The following is a 23,217-nucleotide window of genomic DNA, read 5'->3' as shown; positions in this document are numbered from 1 at the left end:
TGTCCAAACCACAAAATAGCAAATCTGTCGATTTGTCAGGTGGAGTTGTCCTTGAACTTGGTGCCAGTAAACGTGTGATTGCTTGAGGCTGTACCTGCCATCAGCAGTTTTTTCAATGTAAAAATTGTCAGATTTTAGAGCTTCTTCAATAGTACATTCTCTTTGAGTATAAAAAAAAATTCCTGTGAATTCAATTTTAAAACTTTTCGTAAATTTCCCCATCCATGCTTCCATTCGGCCATCTATATACCTCATCGGTTTATGCAAAATATTTGTTATTACGTACTTATATCAGAAAATAAAGACTAAACGATACCTGTCTACCTTGTAAGTGAACTCATAACCGTCAACATTAAACACCGGCAAGAAAACCATTCAAATATTTTGGTAATGTTCGTAGTTTCTTCGTCCCGATCTGTGGAATTCAGAAGCTGCAACAGAAATTCAAATAGTATAAGAAAAATAGACATTCATATTATCAAGTTAAAGTCGGTGGAGTGAAATATAACTTGACGCTGGGTTTTCTTCCTAACTTTGCTTAGGAATATCACTCCGACTGTCGAAGGAGGTGATTTGCCTTTTTTTATGAGAAAACGGTAGACAATAATTTGCTGGTAGACAATAATTTGCGGCAGTTATTGCAAGTTATTGCATAATGGCTCTGGGTTGATGAGAAGAGAGAAAGGAAAAACATCTGATCGTAAGAAGCTCTAAGAGTTTGACGACTTTGAAATTAGAAATGAATTTAAAGAATCGATTGTGCATATGTAGGAGGCGAAGCAGGTGAAACATTTCTAGAGCGTTATGGGATAAACATCACTCAAATGACTAAATGACTGAGTCATTCCTGCTTCGTAAAGCGGAACTGGCGTATTAGATACATGCAAGTGGCAGGACTTATCCACTCCCTGGTGTGAATTCCGCAAGTTATGAAAATCAAACCTTCGGTGTTTCTCTCGCTTTGCTTAATCTAAGAATAACGACAAATGTAAATAGAGAGAAAACAATCAGGCTAAAGAGTTAAAAATTCATAGAGAGACATGGCAATGTTATCATATCAAAATAGGTTACCCTAGACAAAGAGATACCTAGGTATAAACAGAAGGGTATAGAATTGCCTTTTCATGCCATTTTCCCCAACCAATTATCTATAGTATCGCAATCTTCTTACAGTTTTGGCTATGCGCTAGCCGTCAAAATTTCGTGGTATTGCCGTCTCACTTTTGCGGCCTGTGATTGGTTCTAATTTTGAAATTGACGTCGTTGCACTAAGTTGGGTTGCTGATGTACACAAACAAATTACTGCCGCATTCAAATGATTGTACAAATATTTCACTTCAAGCTAAGTTCAACATAGTCTCCCTCGCAGCCGTTTTTAGTCTCGTCACGCAACGCTCCTCCCTGTTAGGAGAAGCGTTGCGTGACGAGACTAAAAACGGCCGCGAGGGAGACTAAGTTCAACAGTATTTATTGCAAATTGAACTTTTACAGTCATAAACATTGTAATAATGTGACAAAGTCACTTGCCAGTTGGAAAATGAATGTTAATCTGGCAAGAATTCAAAGTGTTATTATTAAACAAACTGTCAGTAGGTCGCTTGCATTAGTTTTTTCATACGTGACAACACGAGCTTCTTACCATATCGATCGTTTTACCAGGCTTCAAGACGACGAACAGCACTCTAAGTTCCTTTGACAGTGTTTTGAGCAACCTGCTTGCTCTGAAACTCTTCAATTTCATCGTCTTCTAGGATGACGATGCTTCTTTTCCTCTTATTCTCCTCATTTTCTGTACTTTCCCGCCCACTATTTTCAGTCGAGGCGGCTGTTTCGGTTTTCGCATCGACGTCTAGTACATCGATGCCCTTAAATAACTCTTTAAAAACAGTCCCACAAATAGCAAAATTTGGTATTTCATCACCGAATGGCTCTTCGGACTCCATTCCTGTGTAATTTTCAACACTTTTCGGTTTCAATCAACTCATTTTATGGTAACAAAGACTATAAATTTGCGGGGAATTGCAAATTACCTGCGACAAAGTTATTTGCGTGCGAAATTAGTGTTACCATGGATACGTTTCGCAGGTAGAAAGATTTGATATTTTGAGCGGGCGTGGGTTGATTATTTTACAGTTTTATTTATCCTTATAAGTGATGGAACGCGATACAAAAATAATTGCGATTTTGAGACGGCAATACCACATTATATCGACGGCTAGCCCAATACGGAATATATTTTCTCCCAACTAGCCGTCAATATAATGCGGTATTGCCGTCTCAAATCGCAATTAGATGATAATAAGCATCGTTTTTAGAAATAAGACTAGGACTCTTTGAGATATCCTAACATTTCCATATTGTTATCTTACCTCATCCAGTGTGTGATAACAGCTGTTGAAATTATTGTTTCTATAACTTGATTATTAACCACCTCTCCTGTGTCCATTGATATTGCTTCCTTATTCAGAGACGGATAAGCAAGACGAGCAAGGAAATTCTCTATTAAATGTGGACCTAGGTTAATATGCACCTCTCTCCCCGAGTGTGATGGTGCTTTCATTTCAAGCATGGCCGAGGATTTGAAACTCGGGGCTACCGTGAAACAAATCCAAGTTGAAATTATTGCCAGGACGGGACTTGAACCCGGCAGCGACGGATAGCAAGTCAGAAACGCTGACCACTCAACTATGCTGCCTTCGTTGGTCTCAATGTGTCAACTTTCCGAAACATAAAGCCTTTTCGCACTCTTTGTTTGAGCAATTGTTTTAATTGCAGCGCACCTCACTAGAACGTGCCCACAGATCCAATATCACGGAGGGAGTTTTCGCATTTTTTCTTTTTTTTTGTTTGTCAACAACCAATCATCAAAACCTCATAAAGAAATGATCCTTGCAATAAATATATTTTATTAGACGTTCTGTTGTATAGTGTCGCTGATTATTTTTACGAGTTGTGCCGTATTTGGACGAGCCCAGAAGGCGAGTTAAAATACAAATGAATTACTTCAGTGCGGGTGAACTTCGCGGTTATTTGATGATGTTTGCATCAAATAACTTGGTTGTTAATTTTCGCCGTTATTTACACTTATTTGATGCTATTACTGTTGTTTCACGTTGCTAATATTACCTTAACCGGTGCATCAAACAACTTACAAAAGAAAAGAATATCACTTTTCAAAACTTACGTTCTTCCGACTTTCCAGCAAATCCCTCAGAGAAGACACATCCTCATCCGAATATGAAACTACTCGTATGATCTTGTAGCTAAGGAAAGAAAGTTCAGGTGATTTAATTTTTCATACTTATCAATTGTTAAGTGCAGAGCCGATAAACTTTGGCAAGAGAGGATCAAATTAAGATGCATAACTAACAAGAAGGTTTATTTTGAGGGTTATGTCTCTTACTATTGCAAGATCATTATCAATTTTAGAAATCTCAGGGGGACTAGAAGCGGGCAATCTCGTAAAATCCCGGATGTTAAATTGTTAAGATGCTCAGACTTCTCAGTGGTTCCAAGAGGTTCTATTGATCAAACAAAATTTATTGAGGTATTTGTAAAGTACAGCAAAAATCATGGAGTTAAAGCCACAATTCATGAAATTAGTTTTTTTTCTTTTTTTTTATTAAGCAGACCACGGAGTGATCACTAACAGTAAGTCTTTTTCAACGCTCATTTAATCACTTATTGAATACGACCAATTCTTCTATCAGGTTTATTTGACTACAAATTTTTATTCGGCAAATTTTCTTTTCCAAGCGATGGTTGAATCAAATGCTTTTTACATTAAAGCAGAAATCCGAAAACAAGATCAAGCTATTTAGATACGTTCATCGAATCATGTTCTAAACTGACATGAAAAGCCAATCAAGCAAAACCTCGCGTGTTTGATACAACGATCGAGAAACCTTAAAACGTAGAATTTTTACAAATTGGCTGATCCGGTTGCTGCTTTATGCAATTAACAACTTTCAGTATCCAGCAAATCATCCAACTCACCCCTCGTAGCTTTTCAAACCGTGAGCGGCATTCGACTGACGAAGACCGGAATCATCAATCGAAAATCAGTTAGAAAACAGCATCTTCCAGTTATTTCCATGATAGGTAGCCGAAGAGGAAAATTAAAGGGAAACTAAAAACGTCCATTAGTTGCTTTAAATGCTGATCGTTTTCACTGATCAACCGGCGATTAGAATACCACCCCGCAGTGTTATCGAGAACAAACCCAAGCAAATCCTAGAGGAGCTGTCTTGAAAATTTCGACGCTTGCTAGAAAGAAAGAATTTGCCAAAATTGGGTGTAGCATGATTTATAATCCAAGTTCATGTATATCAGTGGATTGTACTGCTGGTGGCTGTGGAATGGAATAATATACGTACAGCATTCTGAAATTGTAATTGTTCTTTTCATGCTAGAAAAGCAATGATAACATTGACAAAAAAAAGGATTTTAATGTCAAGTCATACACAATTTATAAACTAACCTCAATTGTTAACGAAATGAAAAAGGAAAATTAGGGATCCGTATGACTACTGAGCTTTTAAAAAAATTCAAAACCGGCCAAGATACATATCAAACTCACGGGGTACAAATAGTCTCTTACTGAATTTCGTGACCACGCCCACTTCATCGGCCCACTCAAATCGAGTGCGAGTTTTGGATGTTATATCATCTTGCCGACTCTCTGTATAAAAAGTTAACAATGTACCACCGAAATATTGAACTATAATATCATGGCTTTCCATTTTGTGTATTTTCGTACTACAAAGTAAAGTTTTTCCCTCGTCATTTTCACCTTTTCCCGAGCGGGTCCGTCAAAATTAAGAAGGCGTTCGTGGTCAAAACAAGACCGAGCAAGGAGTCTAGGGCGATTTCCCTCTTACGCAAGCGCAAATTGAAAATGTACCGCCAAAATCAAAGAGAGGAACAAATTTCCTTTGTTTTGATATGTAAATTGTCGAACAAGGAGCAGATTGAACTTCGTCAAATGGCTAGTCAAAACAGCCACACCTTCCTCCTTTTGCTCGTTTCCTGTTTTATAAGCGTGAAAGCAGTGGGAGAAGAATGGGGTAGCTCGGAAAGCGCTTCGGGTATTAATTTACCATCGTTTACTTACGAGATAAACAAGTAAGATTTGTAAAGTTATTTTCCGAAAGAGTCGGAATAAATACATTTTTTTCAGGTTAGATTGCTGTTTTTACCCTAAACTTCGTCCAATAAATTTTTCTTGTAGCCTATTAATCTATACAATTTCGAAGGAAAATATTCAGATGCTTCACCGTCCCCGAAGGGTCTCCACTCATCGAAGGGTGTACTGTAGCCAATGTAGTGAATTTTCAGTCTCTTGTTGGGCTTGTCAACCTCCGTGACTTCAACATCATACAATTTTGTATCTTTTCTCTGTGAAATGACCTTTTCAACAGGGGTGTATGCTGAGTATTCGTTGCAGAATCGCTTTGGTTCTCTTATCTCTCTCTTTGGCTTGTCCGCCATTTTGAAAATTTGCTCAGGAGGGCATCTGGGTTAGCGGCCGCTCCAGGCTGGAACCGACAAAAACAAATGTCCATCGCAGTGGGGAAACAGATTGATATGGATAAAATTAAGATTTTCTGTAGATTAAGTGCCCTCTGAATTCCTCAAAGTCGTCTCAATAAAAAGGTTTTTTAATTTACAACTGGATTTACGTGACGAAAACTACTCAATGAAAAATTAAGGTTGTGCATTTGATGCTGTGAGAAATATCTCCAAGGTAGTGAGAGCACCTCAAAAGAACGCACAAAATTTGTCACTTGCATTTAAAAAGACGCACACGGTTTTCTCAGAGCATCATCACCTCAGACCAGACTATTTTGCGTCCAGAGTCCTTTCTTCTCTCTTCCTTTCTTCTCTTACTTACTTCTTGTAAATTTAAAGCGGGTCACGATGGTGACATCGTTGTATGTAATCGAATGTTCCTCTTTGTTGAAGGATTGGACAATTATTTCGTTACACCGATCCTTCCCTTCCCAATAAACATTTTTTCTCCCTCCTTATAGAGCGAATTATGCACAATCTTGTTACTTGTATTTGAAATTAAACAACGACAAAGTAAACACCTAAAGAGGGTTTCTAAAATTGCATTCTTAGAGTCAACCAAATTAACCAGTGGATCGTCCCACAATACCAGAATATCGTTTAAAAACAATTAGCTATCGTTTTCGCAGAGTCTTAAGACAATCGTCAAGACGAGAAATTTAGCCCAGGCGAAAAAATTTAAACTGCACGAGAAAAATAAAGAAAAATATACATAGACCACTTTGACAAGAAGGAAATCTGGGACGCACGAAAACATGATCGAATCAGATTTAGCTCTTCGTGTATGCGGTCTACAGAAATCCACTACAGTTTTCTCAATCGATAGCATTACATTAAACACTGAAATAAATACAATAACCATCATGGTAACTGAGACTAAGCTGTTTGACAATAAGTCCGGGAAAAGAAACACTTCGCAGTATACGTACTTTGGTTCAGTTTTGACTCAAAATATCGAAACAAAAATCTTAATTTGATTGTTTTTACTTATCCACATGTCCATGGTGATTAAAACTTTAATCATCTATGAAAAGAAAAATACATCTCACCACGAGAATAATTTGGAGTAAATTCTCTAATACAAACTTTCATTCATGGTCTAGAAAAGATAAGATAAGATAAGATAAGATAAGATACATACATACATACATACATACATACATACATACATACATACATACATGCGTTAGTTGACCACTCCCCATGGAGACTTTTCAGGGCCAATTCCCACCCATCCCACCCCAGGAGAGGACATTCACTACACAGTAATCTCGCGCGTGGGAAATTAACGTCTCCTATCCCTAACCCTGCAGGAGACGGGGCCTACGGTTTATTCGTCCTTATCCGAGAAGACTAGAATATCTATCCATTTTTTGATTATAGAAGGGTAGCAAATTCTAGTTGATTTATCCAAGATAAATGATTTATCCACGTAGCGACCACAAGCTTTTAGCATACTCGTTTACAATGCGCACGTGCAATTACAAAATACTGAAAATAAAGAACATTACACAAGTATAAAAGACTATAAATGATCATGTGCAGGGCACAATAACAAATTTTTATCATGGTGCTTAGCGATAAATAAACGATACAAGGTTCAATTTGTTTATTATACCTCTAAAAGTATTCACATCACCAGTAATTCAACCATTGCGTGATAAATTATTCCAAAGGTGACTGGCTATGGACGCAAATGAATTAAGACGAATTATTAAAAGAGTTTTGCTCTAGCTTAGTGCCTGAGCCTCTAAGATAATAATTGACTATACGACGTTTAAAGAAGTCCTTAATGTAACGAGGACCATTCCCATTGAAAATTTTAGAAAGTAGAATCAAAACATGCCAAAACCTCCTTTGTTCTGCTGTACGCATGTTAATTAATCTAAGAATAACACCATACGAAGTGGACTTAGCTAAACCTAAGAGGTAAAGAGAAGTCGATTTAACAGCATAGAATTACTAATTATGTGTAGTTCAGATCTGTACGCTTTCTACACTTTACTATAAGCGGAAATCTTACTTGGCATATCCATATTTTAAAAATGACTTCGAGAAAAACTTTAGGATTTTCCTTTGTGATATAGCTGGTAAAAGTAACTAAGCTCGTTCCTAAGTAAAACCTCAGGAGAATCCATTTCGACAATTTTCCCTTCGCTAAGCACCATTATGCGGTCATAATCAGAAACAGTACTCAGACGATGTGCAATTGTCAAGACAGTATAATGATTCATTTCTTTGCGAATGATCCTTTGTATAAGTTCATCCGTTTCTGTATCCACGCTGGATGTTGCCTCGTCCATAATGATAATTTTTTTACGGAACAAAAGGGCGCGAGCGAAGCAGATCAACTGCCGCTCTCCAACACTGAAATTAGCACCATTTTCTGTTACGTGACAGTAAAGTTGTCCATCTCTATTAGCCACAATCGACTTCAGCTTAACTTTGTCCAATATGTTCCACAACTCTTCATCGGTAAATTTTTCAGCTGGATCGAGACTCCGACGAAGCACATCATTGAATAGGAAAGGACTCTGAGGAATGACTGCAATCGCCGTGCGAACATCCTGGACATTGAGGCCAGCTACACAAATTCCATCGATTATGATTTCGCCTTCGGTGTTTGCAGGCATGCGCAACAAACAAGCGATAATAGACGACTTTCCAGCACCTGTCCGTCCAACAATACCTATTTTCTCACCGGGTATGACACTAAAGCTTATATTTTTCAAGATAGAAGGGCCGCCTAAGAAATAGCTCAAAGACACATCTTTAAATGTGACACAACCCCTTTGCGGCCAATCAATAGGAGCACGCGGGATAGTTGTGTCGTACCCTGGTTCTGGCTGAAGTTCTGTGTAGCTCAAAACCCGTTCAACGGACGTCATGTAATTCTCCGTTTCTCCGATGGCCTGCAGCATCCACTGAACTGTGTTGGTAAGCTGCAGACAGTAGCTTATTGATAAGCCTGATAAAGCTGAGGAAATGAAATAAAGTTCTATTATTGGAAAACACACTACTCGTCAAACCCATGCGAAATTTCTCCCAGGACCCAAGCAGCGTATCCTCCACGGTGACGATTTTGACAAAGTCATCACCTAAAAACTTCCTTCCGAGATAAAATAGAGAAGGAGGTACAGAGGAAATATAAGTCGCCGGGCTGAAAAGAATCCGAGGAAAGATCATTGTGCTTTGCCTTTTTGGGGTCTGCATAATGAAAGGAGCTGGAGAGGAATTCTGTTTTCTCGGGTATGACACAATTTCTTAGTTTTTATCACTCACCGCCTTGTGATACTGAAATTCTAGAAGGCTGGTTACAAAAAATGATAGCAAAGAGTATAAGTCATTTACCTGTATCACCAGAAAGGAAAATGGCGGCTAAAGTAACAACAGTAACTAGTAATGAACTTAAAGAATCGAGGCGAATACCAAGCCACTTGAGGGAAGCAGTATAGCAGAAAAAAGCTCTGTTGTTCGCATCTTGATAACTGAAAGAAAACAGACTTTGTCATAAAAAGAAATAATAGCAGGAGGTCCTTAATCTTCATGATAGAAAAACGGTAACAAACTGACAAAGATAAAGGTGCTCATGAATAGCAAAATAGAGCGGAGTTTGAATACCCGTAGTGTTGCAGTTGAAATCTAAGAGCTACCCATTCCAAAAAAGAAAATTTACAACCGAATCTGCCTCACTTTGCGAAAGGCTATCAGCTCGTATTCCAATGCGCAAATATTGAGTACATGCGCGTCACTGCACAATGATACATAAGCGATTAAGCAACGTGACGACTTACAGCCACAAAGAAAGAACAGACAGAGTTTCCTTTCGTGCCAATCGCTAAAAAAAATTCTATATTACGGCAACCACAGGAGAAAAAAATAACGCTATGGAGAAGCCACTGCCTCAGCTAGTGCGTTAGAGACCACGCCAATGTTGAAATTCAGTTCATCTCTTTAATCCTGCAGTTCGAGAAAATTTGCCTGTTGTTTGGTCTATATGCGGTTCATTTCAGCATTACTACAATAGAGAAGATTCAATTGTAGTGATAAGGAGTTAGACTTCATGCAGTAGATACAGTACAGAAAGTTTGCATTCAAGCATTTCGTTTTTGAATTTAAATAAATTTTGTTGATTTACTTACAATCTTGCGATAAAGCATAAAATTACCTATAAAAACGATCCAGGAACACTGCTTCTCTTTTGTACACACGAACTGTTGTGATGCCCTGAATTGTGTCCGTGACGTGTGCGCAGACTGGGCTACTCGTGATGGCTTCGATTCTCTTAATCTCGCGTGCTGCCCTTATATAGCGTTTACTAACATAAAGCGACAGGACTGTGAAAGGCACACTTGCTCCAATGATCCACACGTTGGCAACAGAGATCAAAACCAAAATACTTATGGTGAACATGGCGTATTGAACAGACTCTGACAGGACATAAGGCAATACTTCGTCCATGCACCCGACGTCTTTAGCGAAGCGATTTAAGATACGGCCCGTTGGATTGACATCAAAGAAAGAAACAGGAGCTTTCAAAAGTGAAGTCAACATGGCGGCATGCAGGCGGGAAGAACTCTTGATCATTCCGTAGAAGGAGAGAATGCAACGGGTTAAAGCAAAGATGAAGCAGCCGCTCGCCAGACCGATGTAGACATAAGCGTTGTTAGCATTCTGTTGATCTTCCCATGATAGCTTAGTCCAATGTGCAAGCCAAAAGCTGGAAGCTAAAACAGCTCCTGTCAAAAAGGAAATGGACAGTTTCGAGCCCTTGATTTTATTTTGGTGGGTAAATGTATTCAATTTTTCATGTGTCATTTATTCATCTTATAATCACTTCAACACAAAAAATAATTGTTTTTCGACGGCAGGGTGGCCCATAAAAACACTATCCTCTGGCGGCTAACTACTTAAAACTTAAACAAAATAACCATGTGTTTCAGACGTTAAATCAGTGTAGAGACCGCATTATTTAGATGACGTAATGTCAGAGATTAAAACTATATTTCACTGAGATAGCGCGAATCCAGATTAAGTGATCGAGAAATTATTTCTACATATCACAAATTCATTAAGCGAGCGGAAGAGTTATGTAGCTAAATAACATGCTTGGTCGATTAATGATGCTTTTAAAATAAATTGACTAAAATTGGTGGATAATTCTTTGATATTTCTTTGAATTCAGCGTTTGCACTTAGGTAAATTTGGCGACTTCAGTGTTGACCACCTGTTTATGGAAATGACTAGAACATCAAAACAAAGATAAGCAACACAGAAACGCCAAACAGGAGCATGGATCAAGGGCTTCAATTAGAACAGAGTACCACGAGGAAGTTCAAATCACAGGCGGCCGGCCACCGATTAAGCAAATGTTAGTTAGTACCGCAGGTAGTGCAAACTCCCAAATTGAGCCCATAAAAATGCAAATATGTTTACACGGCGCAATGGGAGAAATACAACTAAAAAACCGAGCTCTTTAAAAGGCCCTAAATAAGCTTAGAAAACTCACACGGTAGAATGAACAACCACTTAAGCAAGCCAAGGTAAGTTTTTCTTTTTTTTTTTCGAAACTAGTTCAGGTTTCTTGATTGTGTGATTGCTTATTCCTAAATAAGTCCCTGTACCTCTTCCATTGCACAAAGTAAGCATATTTGCACTACAGAGGCTTATCGCGCAAGATTGGGCTACCTGTGTTGAAAACAGAAATTGCCTTTGAATTCGTCACTAACACAAATAAGAGCAAGGTATCAAGTGTGACAAAAGGGATGCTCGCATCTTTGAAATCACATTTTGTGCGCGTCACCATATTCAGTTTACTTTGTATTACCATCACAGTCCCCTTCAGAATCTTTGATCATAGTGGAAAATTTTGTAATTCTCTTTTTATCCTTGACTTTGGATTAGCACGGCTCTGTGGAATTAGATTTTTACACTTTTCTTAGGGAATAATTTGTAAATGCAAGAAAGAATATTCCCATCGTTTTTAGCTTCATGTAATACTCACAAGTTATCCAAACCCTTTCCTGTCTCTTGGTTTGCATAGCTGTCTTGAATTTTCACCAACCACGCCTCCCTCCTCTTTAGATAGCTTAGATAGCGTGAACTGTTTACTTGATAACGTTTCAAATGTAAATGTGCTAAGTGCGTTCTCTAATGTTCATATCTCACTCACCTTCAGGTAAAACTACTAAAGTTCCCCAGATCATTATGAAGAATTTTGACACCCCATATGCAAGGTACCTCCAGTAAGTTACATAGGAGACGGAACCAGTGAGGCGATCTTCTTCCTCCATTTCCAAACATAAGGAGTTATCATTATTACTCATCAGAGCTCCGTATGGCATCAGATTACTAGAAAAGCCTCCATCGTTTGCTTTATTAAAGGATGCTGTTGCAGAAAACTCAGAGGATTCCTCCAATTCACAAAGTTCTTTATATGTACCTTTGGTCAACTTGCTTTCCTTGTCCATCAAGAGAACCAGATCTGTCTTTGCAAGGAAATAAGCTTGATGGGTAATCATCAGCCGGATACGATCAGACAAAGCGCCACAGATACATCGCTGGAAAATTTCTTTTGAAACTTTCACGTCAACAGAGCTAAGAGGATCATCAAGAAGATAAATGTCGGCATCAGAATACACTGCGCGTGCCAAGTTTAGTCGTGCACGCTGACCGCCACTCAAACTTACCCCGCGTTCTCCGACATAAGTCAGATCACCACAGGCAAGATACTTCAGATCTTCCTTCAGCGAACATGCGTCGACAGCTTTTTCAAATTTATCGTGGTTGAACTCCCTGCCAAAAATGATGTTTTCGCGGATTGTTCCCGAAAACACCCACGGTGTCTGGCAGACGTAAGCAATTTTTCCATGGTGGGTAATTTGACCTGATGGTATTTCTCCGAGGATAAAGTCAAATAATGTTGATTTCCCGCAACCCACTGGGCCTGTGATTCCGATTAACTGAAAGTCGGAAATGCATACACTTAAATTGAAAGAGTCCTCCCATGGACGGAGTTTCACTGCGTTTAAACAAAGGAACGGTTTGCCTTTATTACAAACGTGATTCGTCAGAAAAGCTGGTTCCACCGCTGAAAACAGATATTCGTTCATTTGCGTTTTGCCCTTAAGACTTGCGTCAAAACTCTGGGAATAGTCTTTTGATTGAGATGGATTCCATTTTTGTGTGGAAGATAACGACTCATCGCAGTCAACGTCCAGAAGAAACGACTCTACTCGTTCAAGTGTCGTAGATGCTTGAAAAAGAGCGCGAAACTCATACGAAAACAGAACAGTCACTGGTTTTTGGAGTGCACCCAGGAGGGCCAAAGTAGTGAAGACATTTTGAGCTGTAAGGTGATTCCCAGCCATGAGAAACGGAAACAAAGAAACAAAACTGGACACTATTGGGTAACAGGAATACGCTGAGAGGTAACCAGCTAAAATGACTCCTTTCTTGTACACAACACTGAGCTCTAAGCTATATGGAATAGAATATGATGATAGTGGTTAGCACCTTCACAAAAAAGTTGGAGTTAAGGGGCGGCTTGCAAACTGCTCTGTATCACTCATTAGATAATGAGACAACAAAGGATGTAAGGCTTTTTCGATATTCCTTTTGGCTCCCGAGAAAATCTTTTTTAAAGTTGGACAATAGAAAAAAACTTCAGTTGTTGTCACGCGCCTTGAAGTCATAGAAAAAATATTTAGAATTTCGTAGAAGCCTCACAACCATTGTGTATTAATGTCTGAAGAGTAATGAATTTTCATCAGAATCCGACAAAACTACATCCCCTATTAATTTGTATAACCGGAGGTAACTCGCATAAAAACGAACCGCAGTTTTCGGACTACAAAGAAACAAATTTTGCGGCGTTTTGGTAACTGAGTTTTCTTTCGGGACTTACGTCGTTTTAGGAATGGAGGACTGTACCTAAAATCAACAAAAACTGATACCGCAAAAATTTCCTGTCGTGGTCAGCAAATCTGAGAACATAAAGGGGCAAAATTAATTTACAGTATTTACTGTTTTTCTAGCTCTGATAATTATATATTATATAATTGATTTTCTTTCCCTTTCGAAAATAATGTTATCTACATATTTATTGTTATCAGCATATATAAACTATAAATTGATGTTTACTAGCAAACGCATACCTCCTAACTTCGGAGACCAAATCATAATAGCACCATTCCCAAACATTCATTTTTAGCACACGTATACCGGAAATGACGTCATATATCAGACGCATTCTCTTATCCGTCAGCTTGGCGGCCTTTTCCTGAAGTCTTTTGAAAACGCTTCCCAAAGTTGTTTGAAAGACGATGAGAACTATTGAAAGGACCGCGCCTCCAAATGTTTGCCAGCCGACAAACTTCCACAGAAAAGAGAAAACGATAAGTACCTCCAAGGGTGCAGATAGCGATCTAAGGTTAGAAAAAGCTTGATGGATTGGGACCATGTCTTTAGAAATCAAGTTTATCAAATACCCTGAAGTTCTTTCAGCTAGAATACGATGGCGTGTGTTCAGAATCTGCAAGAAAAAGACAAGGAAGACGAGAGATAATTTATGATAAGGTAGATGTGGTTCAACTGCATTATTCATACATTTTCAAGAGATTTCTTGTTTCAAAAATCTTAAGAGTAGGGCTGAATACAGAGCTGGAGTTACAACAAGGAGGAAGGAGTGACCAGAAATGATAAAGAAAAGTGTTCTTGGGTTACTAGGAAAAGGTCTCTGAGGTAACACAACAAAAATGTGGATGAAAGTTGGTCACTTGCAACAAAATGAAATTAATCTTAATCTCCACATTTGTAAAAGACGTTTACTTGTTTGTCTCAGAGTAATCGTTTGTCTAATAGTTTTCTATGTGGATCGCGACGTCTCTACTACGGTCCGTTTTCCGTTTTTTATTGCGAACCAAAACATGAAGAGCTACGCCCTAAAAGGAACGGATCGAGGAGGATACAACGGAGACCTCCATCGTTTCAGAACATGCGCACAACATCGAAAACTCACCTGGCTGTGCTGAAGAATTTCAGCCAATCATGAGTGAGAAAAGTTCATAACATGACGCATGTACCAAGTAGATGTTGTCGCTTTAGAGACTCATAGTATGTAGTCAAAACATCGCGATCCGCATGTGACAAACGATTAAACCGCATACACAAAGTAATTACCACGATGGCGAACCGTAGCCCCAACTTTTTATGATATTATTTTCGGCATTCATCTTCTGCGTATTTTTTGACCCCAAATCCAGACGTTACTCCCCATACCATTACATCTTACCTTATCAGGTGAGAGATGCAACATGTATTCAAAATTTCTGTGCTGGTTAAGCCTAACTTATCTTATTATCCAAGTGTGCTTCGTAGAGTACAAATAACGCGCAAGACGTGTACAAATATCACGCGATATTTCTACTCCAGGAATATCCGCGAGATTCGCTCGCACGGAAGCAACAATTTGTCCTGTTGGATAATTACTCTCTTATTAAACATTTTGTTGTGTAGTATCGCTGAGTATTTTTAATGTCTGTATTTTGACGAGCCCGTAGGGCGAGTCAAAATACGTCACAACTCGTAAAAATACTCAGCTATACTACATAACAAAACCTTTAAAAAGATATATATATATCATTAAGCAGCGAAAAATCGTTATCCATCTACCTTCTTGTAAACTATACCAGTCAAGGAAGCTTTAACGTGAACCGCCATTAGAAACATGGCATAACTACCTTGCTGAGTAACAATCGTTTGAATAAAACAGCTCACACAAAGAAGTGTTGAATAAACAAGCAACATTTCCACATTGATTGGGGAATTAGAGGACATCTCGGTCAGGAGAAAGCTCAGTAGAACAGGTTGAATCATCGTGCAAAATATCTCTAAATTTGTTAGTAGTACAATCAGAGCCATTAAGTATTTGTCGACGGCTCGTATGAATGCATTTCTCAAACGAGGTTCAGAACTTTGGACTCTTCCAATTTCGATTTCTTTTTGCCATTCTAATTCCAGTTTTTCAGTCAAAGACTTGGTGCTTTCAACATCTAAGGAAGGAATATCGTTCCCTTCTAGAGGTCGCTTATTTCCTGTTTCGATAACACTCGATAAAAAGCCAAACGTAAGTCTACTACAGATTGTGGGTCCTTCTTCAGATTCCGTTCCCAGCTTTTCGTACTCCATATATGGATTGTGTCGTGTTTAGTGTCAAGTTCACTTCTGGCTGCTTTGTTTTGTCGGGTTTGATGTTGCTGGTAATGATATTATTGATATCTTTGCTGTAGTTGTTTACGAAGTTACCTTTTGTGACAACCTGAAAATGAAAAGATCTATTACTTATCAAACTGTTCGCACGCACCCTCTTTCCAAAACAAGGGCGCATTTCGGAAAAGGCTGAACGGTTCAGGATTACAACTTGAAGTCAGTTCTAGTTTAGGGAGTAATATTTTGAATCAAGAGAGAATGCCTTTTCCTTCCCTTTTTGAACTTAGTACAGGTGGAGAGTCGTTTCCTCAAACCGCGAATAAATCAAACCACTCAAGATTTTTAGCTTCCAATTGCTTTAACATTTTAACTTTTCCCGAGACAATATAAAAATTTTCTCGGGAAAGTTACCATTTACTATTTGCGTAGAAATCAGCTTTTGTAGTACCATAGGATTTTGTTATGAAGTAGGTTGACAAGGCCATCTTTTAATTCACACCCTAATAAGGATATGTCTGTGCAGGACTATTTGGCTAATGATTCGAGGAGGAAAGGTTAATCGGCCAAGTCGAATGGGGTTGTTACTTTGCTGCGCTCCTGAAACATTTCCTCATTATTCAATGCGAAAACTTTTTGGAAGTCGAAAAACATTATAAATGTATAACAGGGACGCGAATCTACTGGAGCTAACGCTGATTTATCAATGTATGTCGCCAGAATAAATTAGGTCGTCGTCTATTGGTCATAATTAAACCACCTAGTCTCCTGAAATGTGATGGTTACTTAAAACACGCTTTGGAAATCTGATCGGAAGTTTTCTCTTTCTTATTAGCTGAGAAAAAAGTGCGATTTACTGCAAAGAACTGTGCGATTTCTGAATATTTCCTACTGCTGAGAGCCAATCAAATTGCAAGGATCACCAAAAATGGCTGTTAGAAGGATTTGTAACTAAGGGGTGTGATGCGAGTTTTTTGTGTTCTGTGTGGAATACACTAAAACAACTGTTAACCTCATTGTCGGTGAAAGTGGTGGATATTTTACCTAGCTGCTTCGTGGTTAAGGTAAATATCAATCGCTATTGTTGTTTACGCAAAAGGAGTTGGGTTTGTGGACCCATGGAATTTAGAATTATTTTCATTACAAATTGCCGCATAAATCATGTGAATTCGCTTTTTATGGGATTGCTGGAGTAACGCAAGTATTTGAATGCTCAAGTTATGTTTATGCAGAACTTCTAGCTGACGATATGAAGAGGAGAGGTCAGTCAACCAGATGGATATTAAATATTTCACCTTACGTACATTTGGATAGTGGAAAGGCAGTGTAAACCTACGAGAGAGGTACAAAGTTTCTGGAGGTAGCCACGACGGGGCCGACGCTTACACTTATTTGTAGCTGATGATTAAAGAGAAATTGAGAAATTGAGAAATTTAGAAATCTACTCCTGATATAGATTGAAAAATATTCTGATCTACTCAGTTTTATTTTCTCGATATGAAGTAAAGCGTAATTCGAATTCCGCTAACAAAAACTAATTTGGGAGAGAAATGCATCCATCGAGTATTTGGAAAATTGACTAGATTTGGCAACGCTAACATCAACCATTTAATGAGTAACAGTTTTTTTAACTGGTTTCTGCTTTTTGAAAACTGAAACTATACAGTAAAGCAAGGCTTCACTGTATTTAAATTCTAGTTCACTGAGAACAAACATTGTTTAAATGAAAAGAAAAATGAACATACACTGTATCCATTTGGTTGGCAATGGAAGATCTTACAACAGATTCCTAGTCTGTGCAACAAAACTGTAACAGCATTGAATTGTATTTCAATTTTTCCAAAATGTAACACAATAGTTGAATAACAATTTCTCGCGCTATTCTCCTTTGCAGTAGTCCTGGTTCTCTATTGGTGGTCGCTAGTCATCGCGTGACAGTTTGAAAATTAATCACAAGGAACTCTACTTAGTACCAGATTTGGGTTATGTATTTATTTATTTTCCGCTAAATCGTGTCATTTCCTTCTCCTTATTTTCGTCAAATCGTTCTCCCGAAAGCGTGAAGGTGATAGAGAGAAAATTTACCTATTAGCCATTACTGGTTCAGCTGACTGACGCAGTTTGCAGGTGTAAATTTTACACTTAATGGCATTAAGGTGGAAGTCAGCCGGTTTTCAATTTCTTTTATCATTCTTCAATCAACAAATGGAAATTTTAAGAAGTTTACGTAATTTTGAACATGACTACCTCTTGCTCAAACTTAGTGATGGAGACTTAAGAGAGACAGAATTTCTTCCTTATTTTGCTTATAATTTCGATTGGTTTATCAAACATCTGATTTTCGCTTACGGGAAAATCAGTCTTGGAAAAGATAATGGTTTTGACTTCTCTTTCATTCGAGGAATATATTGACATAATTTAATCTTGCGTCATGCTTTAGATCAAAATCGGCGACGATGCTTAATATAAAACAATGCCTTGTATAAAACAAATTTGTGCTCTGATCTAGGCGCCAGACAACATGGGAGTCCATGGCAAAATGCATAACTCAAGAGCTTGCAAATATTTGCTTATCTTGATTAAAAAACTGGCGTAAATTTGTTTTTCAAGTTTTTTGGCATCTGTAGTGTTCTTCGGCATCTAAAACCATCCTCTTCTGTTTTTATTTTGTTCTTGCCTTTATAGTACTTGTTTGCCTCGAGAAAAGATTATTTTAAGATTTTGTTCTATCTTTACCACCCCGTAAAGCTTTAAAATTTCAATTTGATAAGCCTCAGTGCCAATTAGGAAATTGGCCTCGGGTAAGGTGTTGCAATCTTTCCTTTTCTACTCTAAATCCTCATCACATTCTTTTGATCGCTGTAGAAGAAATTTAAACAACAATTAATAAAAACATTGAACTAGCCGGAGAATTTACCTGATATTTGTGATTGACTATTCGTTAATGAATGGCCTAGTTGCCTTTGAACATCCAAGCTATCGACTCTAAACTTTGAATTTTATCAAAACTAAACGAAACTTTAACTTAGAGCAAACAGAAGACCATTTGACATCTCCTTATATGGCATGATGTAAAAACCCAATTGTAAGCTGTAAACAGCTGTGTGTAAAAGAGTCATTACATCTTGGATTTTAATACATTAATTTTTTTCCAAGCATGGGAGAAATATGGTCGTTGTGATCGCGTATCAGGCACATCGTAAACATTTCTCTAGCAACAACTGAATATTAGTGTTTGTACATTTTCAGCGCAATTTTCACGCAACCGGATATTGCAGAGTTTGCACCAAAAACGTTTTGTTCAATCCATTTTACTTCAAATTTTACTTTCTCATTTTAGCAGACATTTCAGCGCTAGCTACGCTATCGATTTCAGTCAGTCGCTCCGCTCAGCAGGCTGTTAAACGTTTTTAACCAGCAATTAAGCTAAAGTCACTAGAGCTTTTACTGCATGCCCTAGATATCTTCGTCAGCTGCCCTGTTGCTACGGCCGTCCGTTAGGTGAGATTTCGCTCGTGCTACAAAAAACTTTAGCTATGTGATAGGCTAAGCTAGTTAGCCGTTAAACTGTTTGGACAAGATATCAAAACGGTGTCCATGCCGTTATTGGTCACTCTTTGACGGTTTAAAAACGTAAAGGCACAGGCTTTCTCGGGTACGGTCACGAATTGTCGCAAATACATAATCACGGGTGAACTGAAGTGGTAATGAACTGTGATGGACACGCACGGTTAATTGGAAAAAACGGTGAGGAACATCTCCGCGATGAAATTCCCAACCGTAGCTACCAAATAGGAGGGCAGAATAAAAGCTTATATGATAATTACTCTTCGACTCAACGTGAGAGCGACAAGTTGCTAAAACCAATTATTATACATTGTAGTCACCATCTGCCGTCTCATTGGCTAAACACCAACAGTTAATTCTGGAAAAAAACGCAACCTACAGATTATTCACTAATCTGTACCAATAGATCAGTGAATAATCTGTAGGTTGCGCGAGCAATGCATGATTTCCGGTGGAGCAATGTCAAGTTCACAGACAGCGAAGTAAGAATGGCTTCTCGGTTCGCTTCATCGACCCAGCGAGAAATTGAGAAATTACTTGAAGATAAAGATTCATGAAACACTAAAAGAATGTATAATAAAACAATTATTGGATGACGTTTTTGCGATATCCGGAATAATCAAGGTTGAGGTAAGTGTTCAAAGTCGCACAGGTTTGCTTTTCATTTCCTTGTTAGAAATATTCATGTGAGCACATAGCTCGTTTCCATTTCGCAAAAAGTAGTTTTCTACAAGGTTTTGAGTTTAAGGTTAAAACCGTGAGCCCAAAAACACCTTCAAAAACCTCTTTCTAGCACAGAATTTTATCATATCCTGTGCGAAAATACTTGCGGGTGTTTTGTTGTTCACACCCAAACTAATAACTCGACATGTACTGACAAGGTCTAGTATAAAATAAGTTCCTATATTGTATTAAGTAGTTTATTTTGTATTTTATCCTGATGAAGTCTCACTCGAAGACGAAACCGGTCGATTAATTGACTCAATTAACCGCATAGTGATGCGCAAAGTTGTTCGTAATTTTGCCGATACTGATTACAGTAAAAGTAAAATTAGAGTATAAAATTAGAGTCCAGAGTCTAGTCCAGTCCAGAGTCCAGTCCAGAGTCCAGTCCAGAGTCCAGTCCTGGTTTTAGCCTATGCCTTAAGGAGGGGGGCATTGTGATCTATTAGAAACCGCAAAAGCGCAGTAAAATCATCCAAAACCGCAAAAGTGCAAAAAATTCTATCAAAACCGAAAATCGCACGAAAAACGTCAAAACCGATCAATTTTCACATCTCAGTCCTCCAAACCCTAAGAAATCCGATACGAGGCTAACAAGTGGATCATACGGAGATTTCGTGGCTATTCGAGATCAGTGGAGGAGCATAATTGCCGGTAAGATCGAAGAGAAAACAAAACCTAAGTAGAAAAAAACCGAAAACCACATCGGATACCAAATAAGAAAAACATGGTAATCTTTTTGGCGAGGACGGGAAAAACATTTGCTAAAAAACGGAAAATCTGCACACCGCAATAAAAATCAAAACCAAAATTTTTGTTTGGCACAAAACCGAAAAACCGGTCTAAAAATAAATAGCCAAAACTGCAAAACCGAAAATCCCAATGCCCTCCTTCGAATGTAAGAGCGACAAGTTATTAATAGCAATCAATGAATGGACGAAATGTCTTCAATGCGTGCAGCCTTCTCTAAACATAATAGAACGAATATGGTTTATGCTAATGAACCATTCGTTCTAGATCAGTTAAGAGCAGTCGTGAATATTTGCTCGGTCAACCATTGCTACAAAGGCGATTAGTTTCCTCGGTGTTGGTGACTGCAAGTCTCAAAAATCAGAAAAAAGCTAAATTTATTCAAAAGCACTACGGTTTCCATACCATTATTAGTCAGTCTTTACGGTTTGACAGAAAAACGTAAAGGTACAGGCTTTCTCGGGTACGGTCACGAACTGTCGCAAATACATAATCACGGGTGAACTGAAGCGGTTAAAAAGTCTCGGCTAGTGAACTGAGATAGAGACGCACAATAAAGTAGAAAAACAGCGATGGGTAAAGAACATCTTCGTAATGAAATCCCCAATCGTAGCTAGAAAACAGGAAGGCAAAATAAAAGCTTATGTGATAATTACTTTTGGACTGAACATAAGAGCGACAAGTTGCTACTGCCAGTATAGTATCACTTAAATGCTGCCGAACTTAACGGCTATGTAGGAGAGTAGTCAATCAAGTCCCAAATCCCAAAACGTAACGTCTAAATCATCGCTATTGTGTTTATGCTTGTTCTCTTCGCATCACAAGTGTGAACCAGGCCGAAGAGTAATTAATCGTTCGAAATCGAAGTGGACTAAAGACTCTTTTGCCAAAGTACAATGTGGCATGTTAACATACCTTTTGACGTATGCGCCAAGTGTAGCTGATCCCAATTGTTAAGGGAGTTTCAACAAGAGAAAGTTACCTTCGGTGTATACCGCTGCTTCTTCGATCTATCTCAGCCTCGTGTCCAGGCTGTTTGGGCACAACCGCTAGGCATTTTCCGGTTATAAATGGAGATTCAGCTGGTGGGCTAAAATTGTGTGTCTGTTTTGTTTTGGTGGAGGGGCATTATGGACATTCGCTTATGCAAAAAAGTTTCTAAAACCTGTTTGTCATGCCCTGGTTGTTATGAAGAACGGTAATCTGTCTCTAGAACGCCTGCACCCTTCCAAAGGTTTATAAGGGCTGGATTACGAGACTCGTCGCAAGGCCAAAACCTTCCCTAATCTAAGACCAGCATTATCTAAAATTATATATAAAGCGCCACCTAGCTGCTACTTGTCCCGAGTACGTTACGCTCTGTTTAACTGCACTAAACAAGAGAAGGGACAATCGCTTTCTAATATTACATAAATTATTCACTCGCGACATGCCACAATTTACCTACGACACAACCCACGCACGACACGCGAACTGCGACAGTAAGATTCTTTTATGGAAGAATTCAAGTCTAATCAGTTTTGAGCTTCTGTGCATGGCAATTGAAAGTAGGGCAATTTTTTACGGTGAAATTCGAGCAGTTTTTCTTAATCACGTGTTTCTGGGAACAAGAATCATGAATGACCTATAGATCCATATAATAAACCAATAGGGCCTGTTATTAACACGGAGTCTAACCCAAACCACGGTTTTACGAGATCAGTGGGCTTCAGGTTTTCTCTATCACTGAGAGGGTCTATTTAACCTAGCTTTCGGCCCTCTTGACACTGTTCACAAAAATAAATGTTCAGATAAAAGGTTCAACTGCACTGAAAATTGTTTAAGACGGGTAAAGTTTGTTTAAGTAACTGGCCCATAGAATTGATGTTCACGGGCATGAATTATGTTTTGAGAGTCATTTTAGCCCGAGCAGTTATGTGAGGGTTAAAATAACTCTAAGAAGGGCCCAAAACATATTTATACCTAAGAACATAAACTGTATTATTATAATTATAATGAGTTTGGGGGCACTGTGAAAAAGAATCGAAAAAAATAGTTTGGAAAATAATTCAAGCCAACGAGCCGGCTAATATACATTTTAGCCCATCCAAATTTCCATTTTTTTCAAACGGAAAAATGCACCACAGTGCTCGACAAAGTGATGATAATATGTAGGTTTTAGTTCTTGGTTTACCTAGTCTCGTATCTGTAATATGAGGGCTCTAACTCTAAGTACAGACGGACCTGTACGAGTCTGCAAATGATCCCAGGACCGCAAATGATCCCGGGCAACAAATGATCCCCAAATTAGACCCCAAATGATCCCAGACCGGAAATGATCCCCAATAGGGACCGCAAATGATCCCGACCAAAAAATAAGGAATAGCATGGACTTACATATCAGAGGAAGGTTAGAAAAAT

The 23,217-nt window shown here is 38.5% G+C and overlaps 1 protein-coding gene across 1 annotated transcript; it reads right to left on the bottom strand.

Moving 5' to 3' along the window:
- Positions 1 to 6,569: 6,569 nt before the first annotated feature.
- LOC148730692 (ATP-binding cassette sub-family C member 4-like) lies at positions 6,570 to 22,165 on the bottom strand. Its single transcript, XM_088761540.1, has 7 exons — positions 21,733 to 22,165; positions 15,244 to 15,889; positions 13,728 to 14,104; positions 11,744 to 13,050; positions 9,740 to 10,310; positions 8,923 to 9,059; positions 6,570 to 8,548 (listed from the first exon to the last, which is right to left on the bottom strand). Exons 2-7 carry the CDS (start codon positions 15,757 to 15,759, stop codon positions 7,635 to 7,637), a joined length of 3,822 nt encoding a protein of 1,273 aa, XP_088617666.1. The 5' UTR covers positions 15,760 to 15,889; positions 21,733 to 22,165; the 3' UTR covers positions 6,570 to 7,634.
- Positions 22,166 to 23,217: the final 1,052 nt, after the last annotated feature.

Source organism: Stylophora pistillata, chromosome 5 (genome assembly GCF_964205215.1).
Source record: "Stylophora pistillata chromosome 5, jaStyPist1.2, whole genome shotgun sequence".
NCBI lineage: Eukaryota > Metazoa > Cnidaria > Anthozoa > Scleractinia > Pocilloporidae > Stylophora > Stylophora pistillata.
This window is presented reverse-complemented; position numbering and strand designations above follow the sequence as displayed.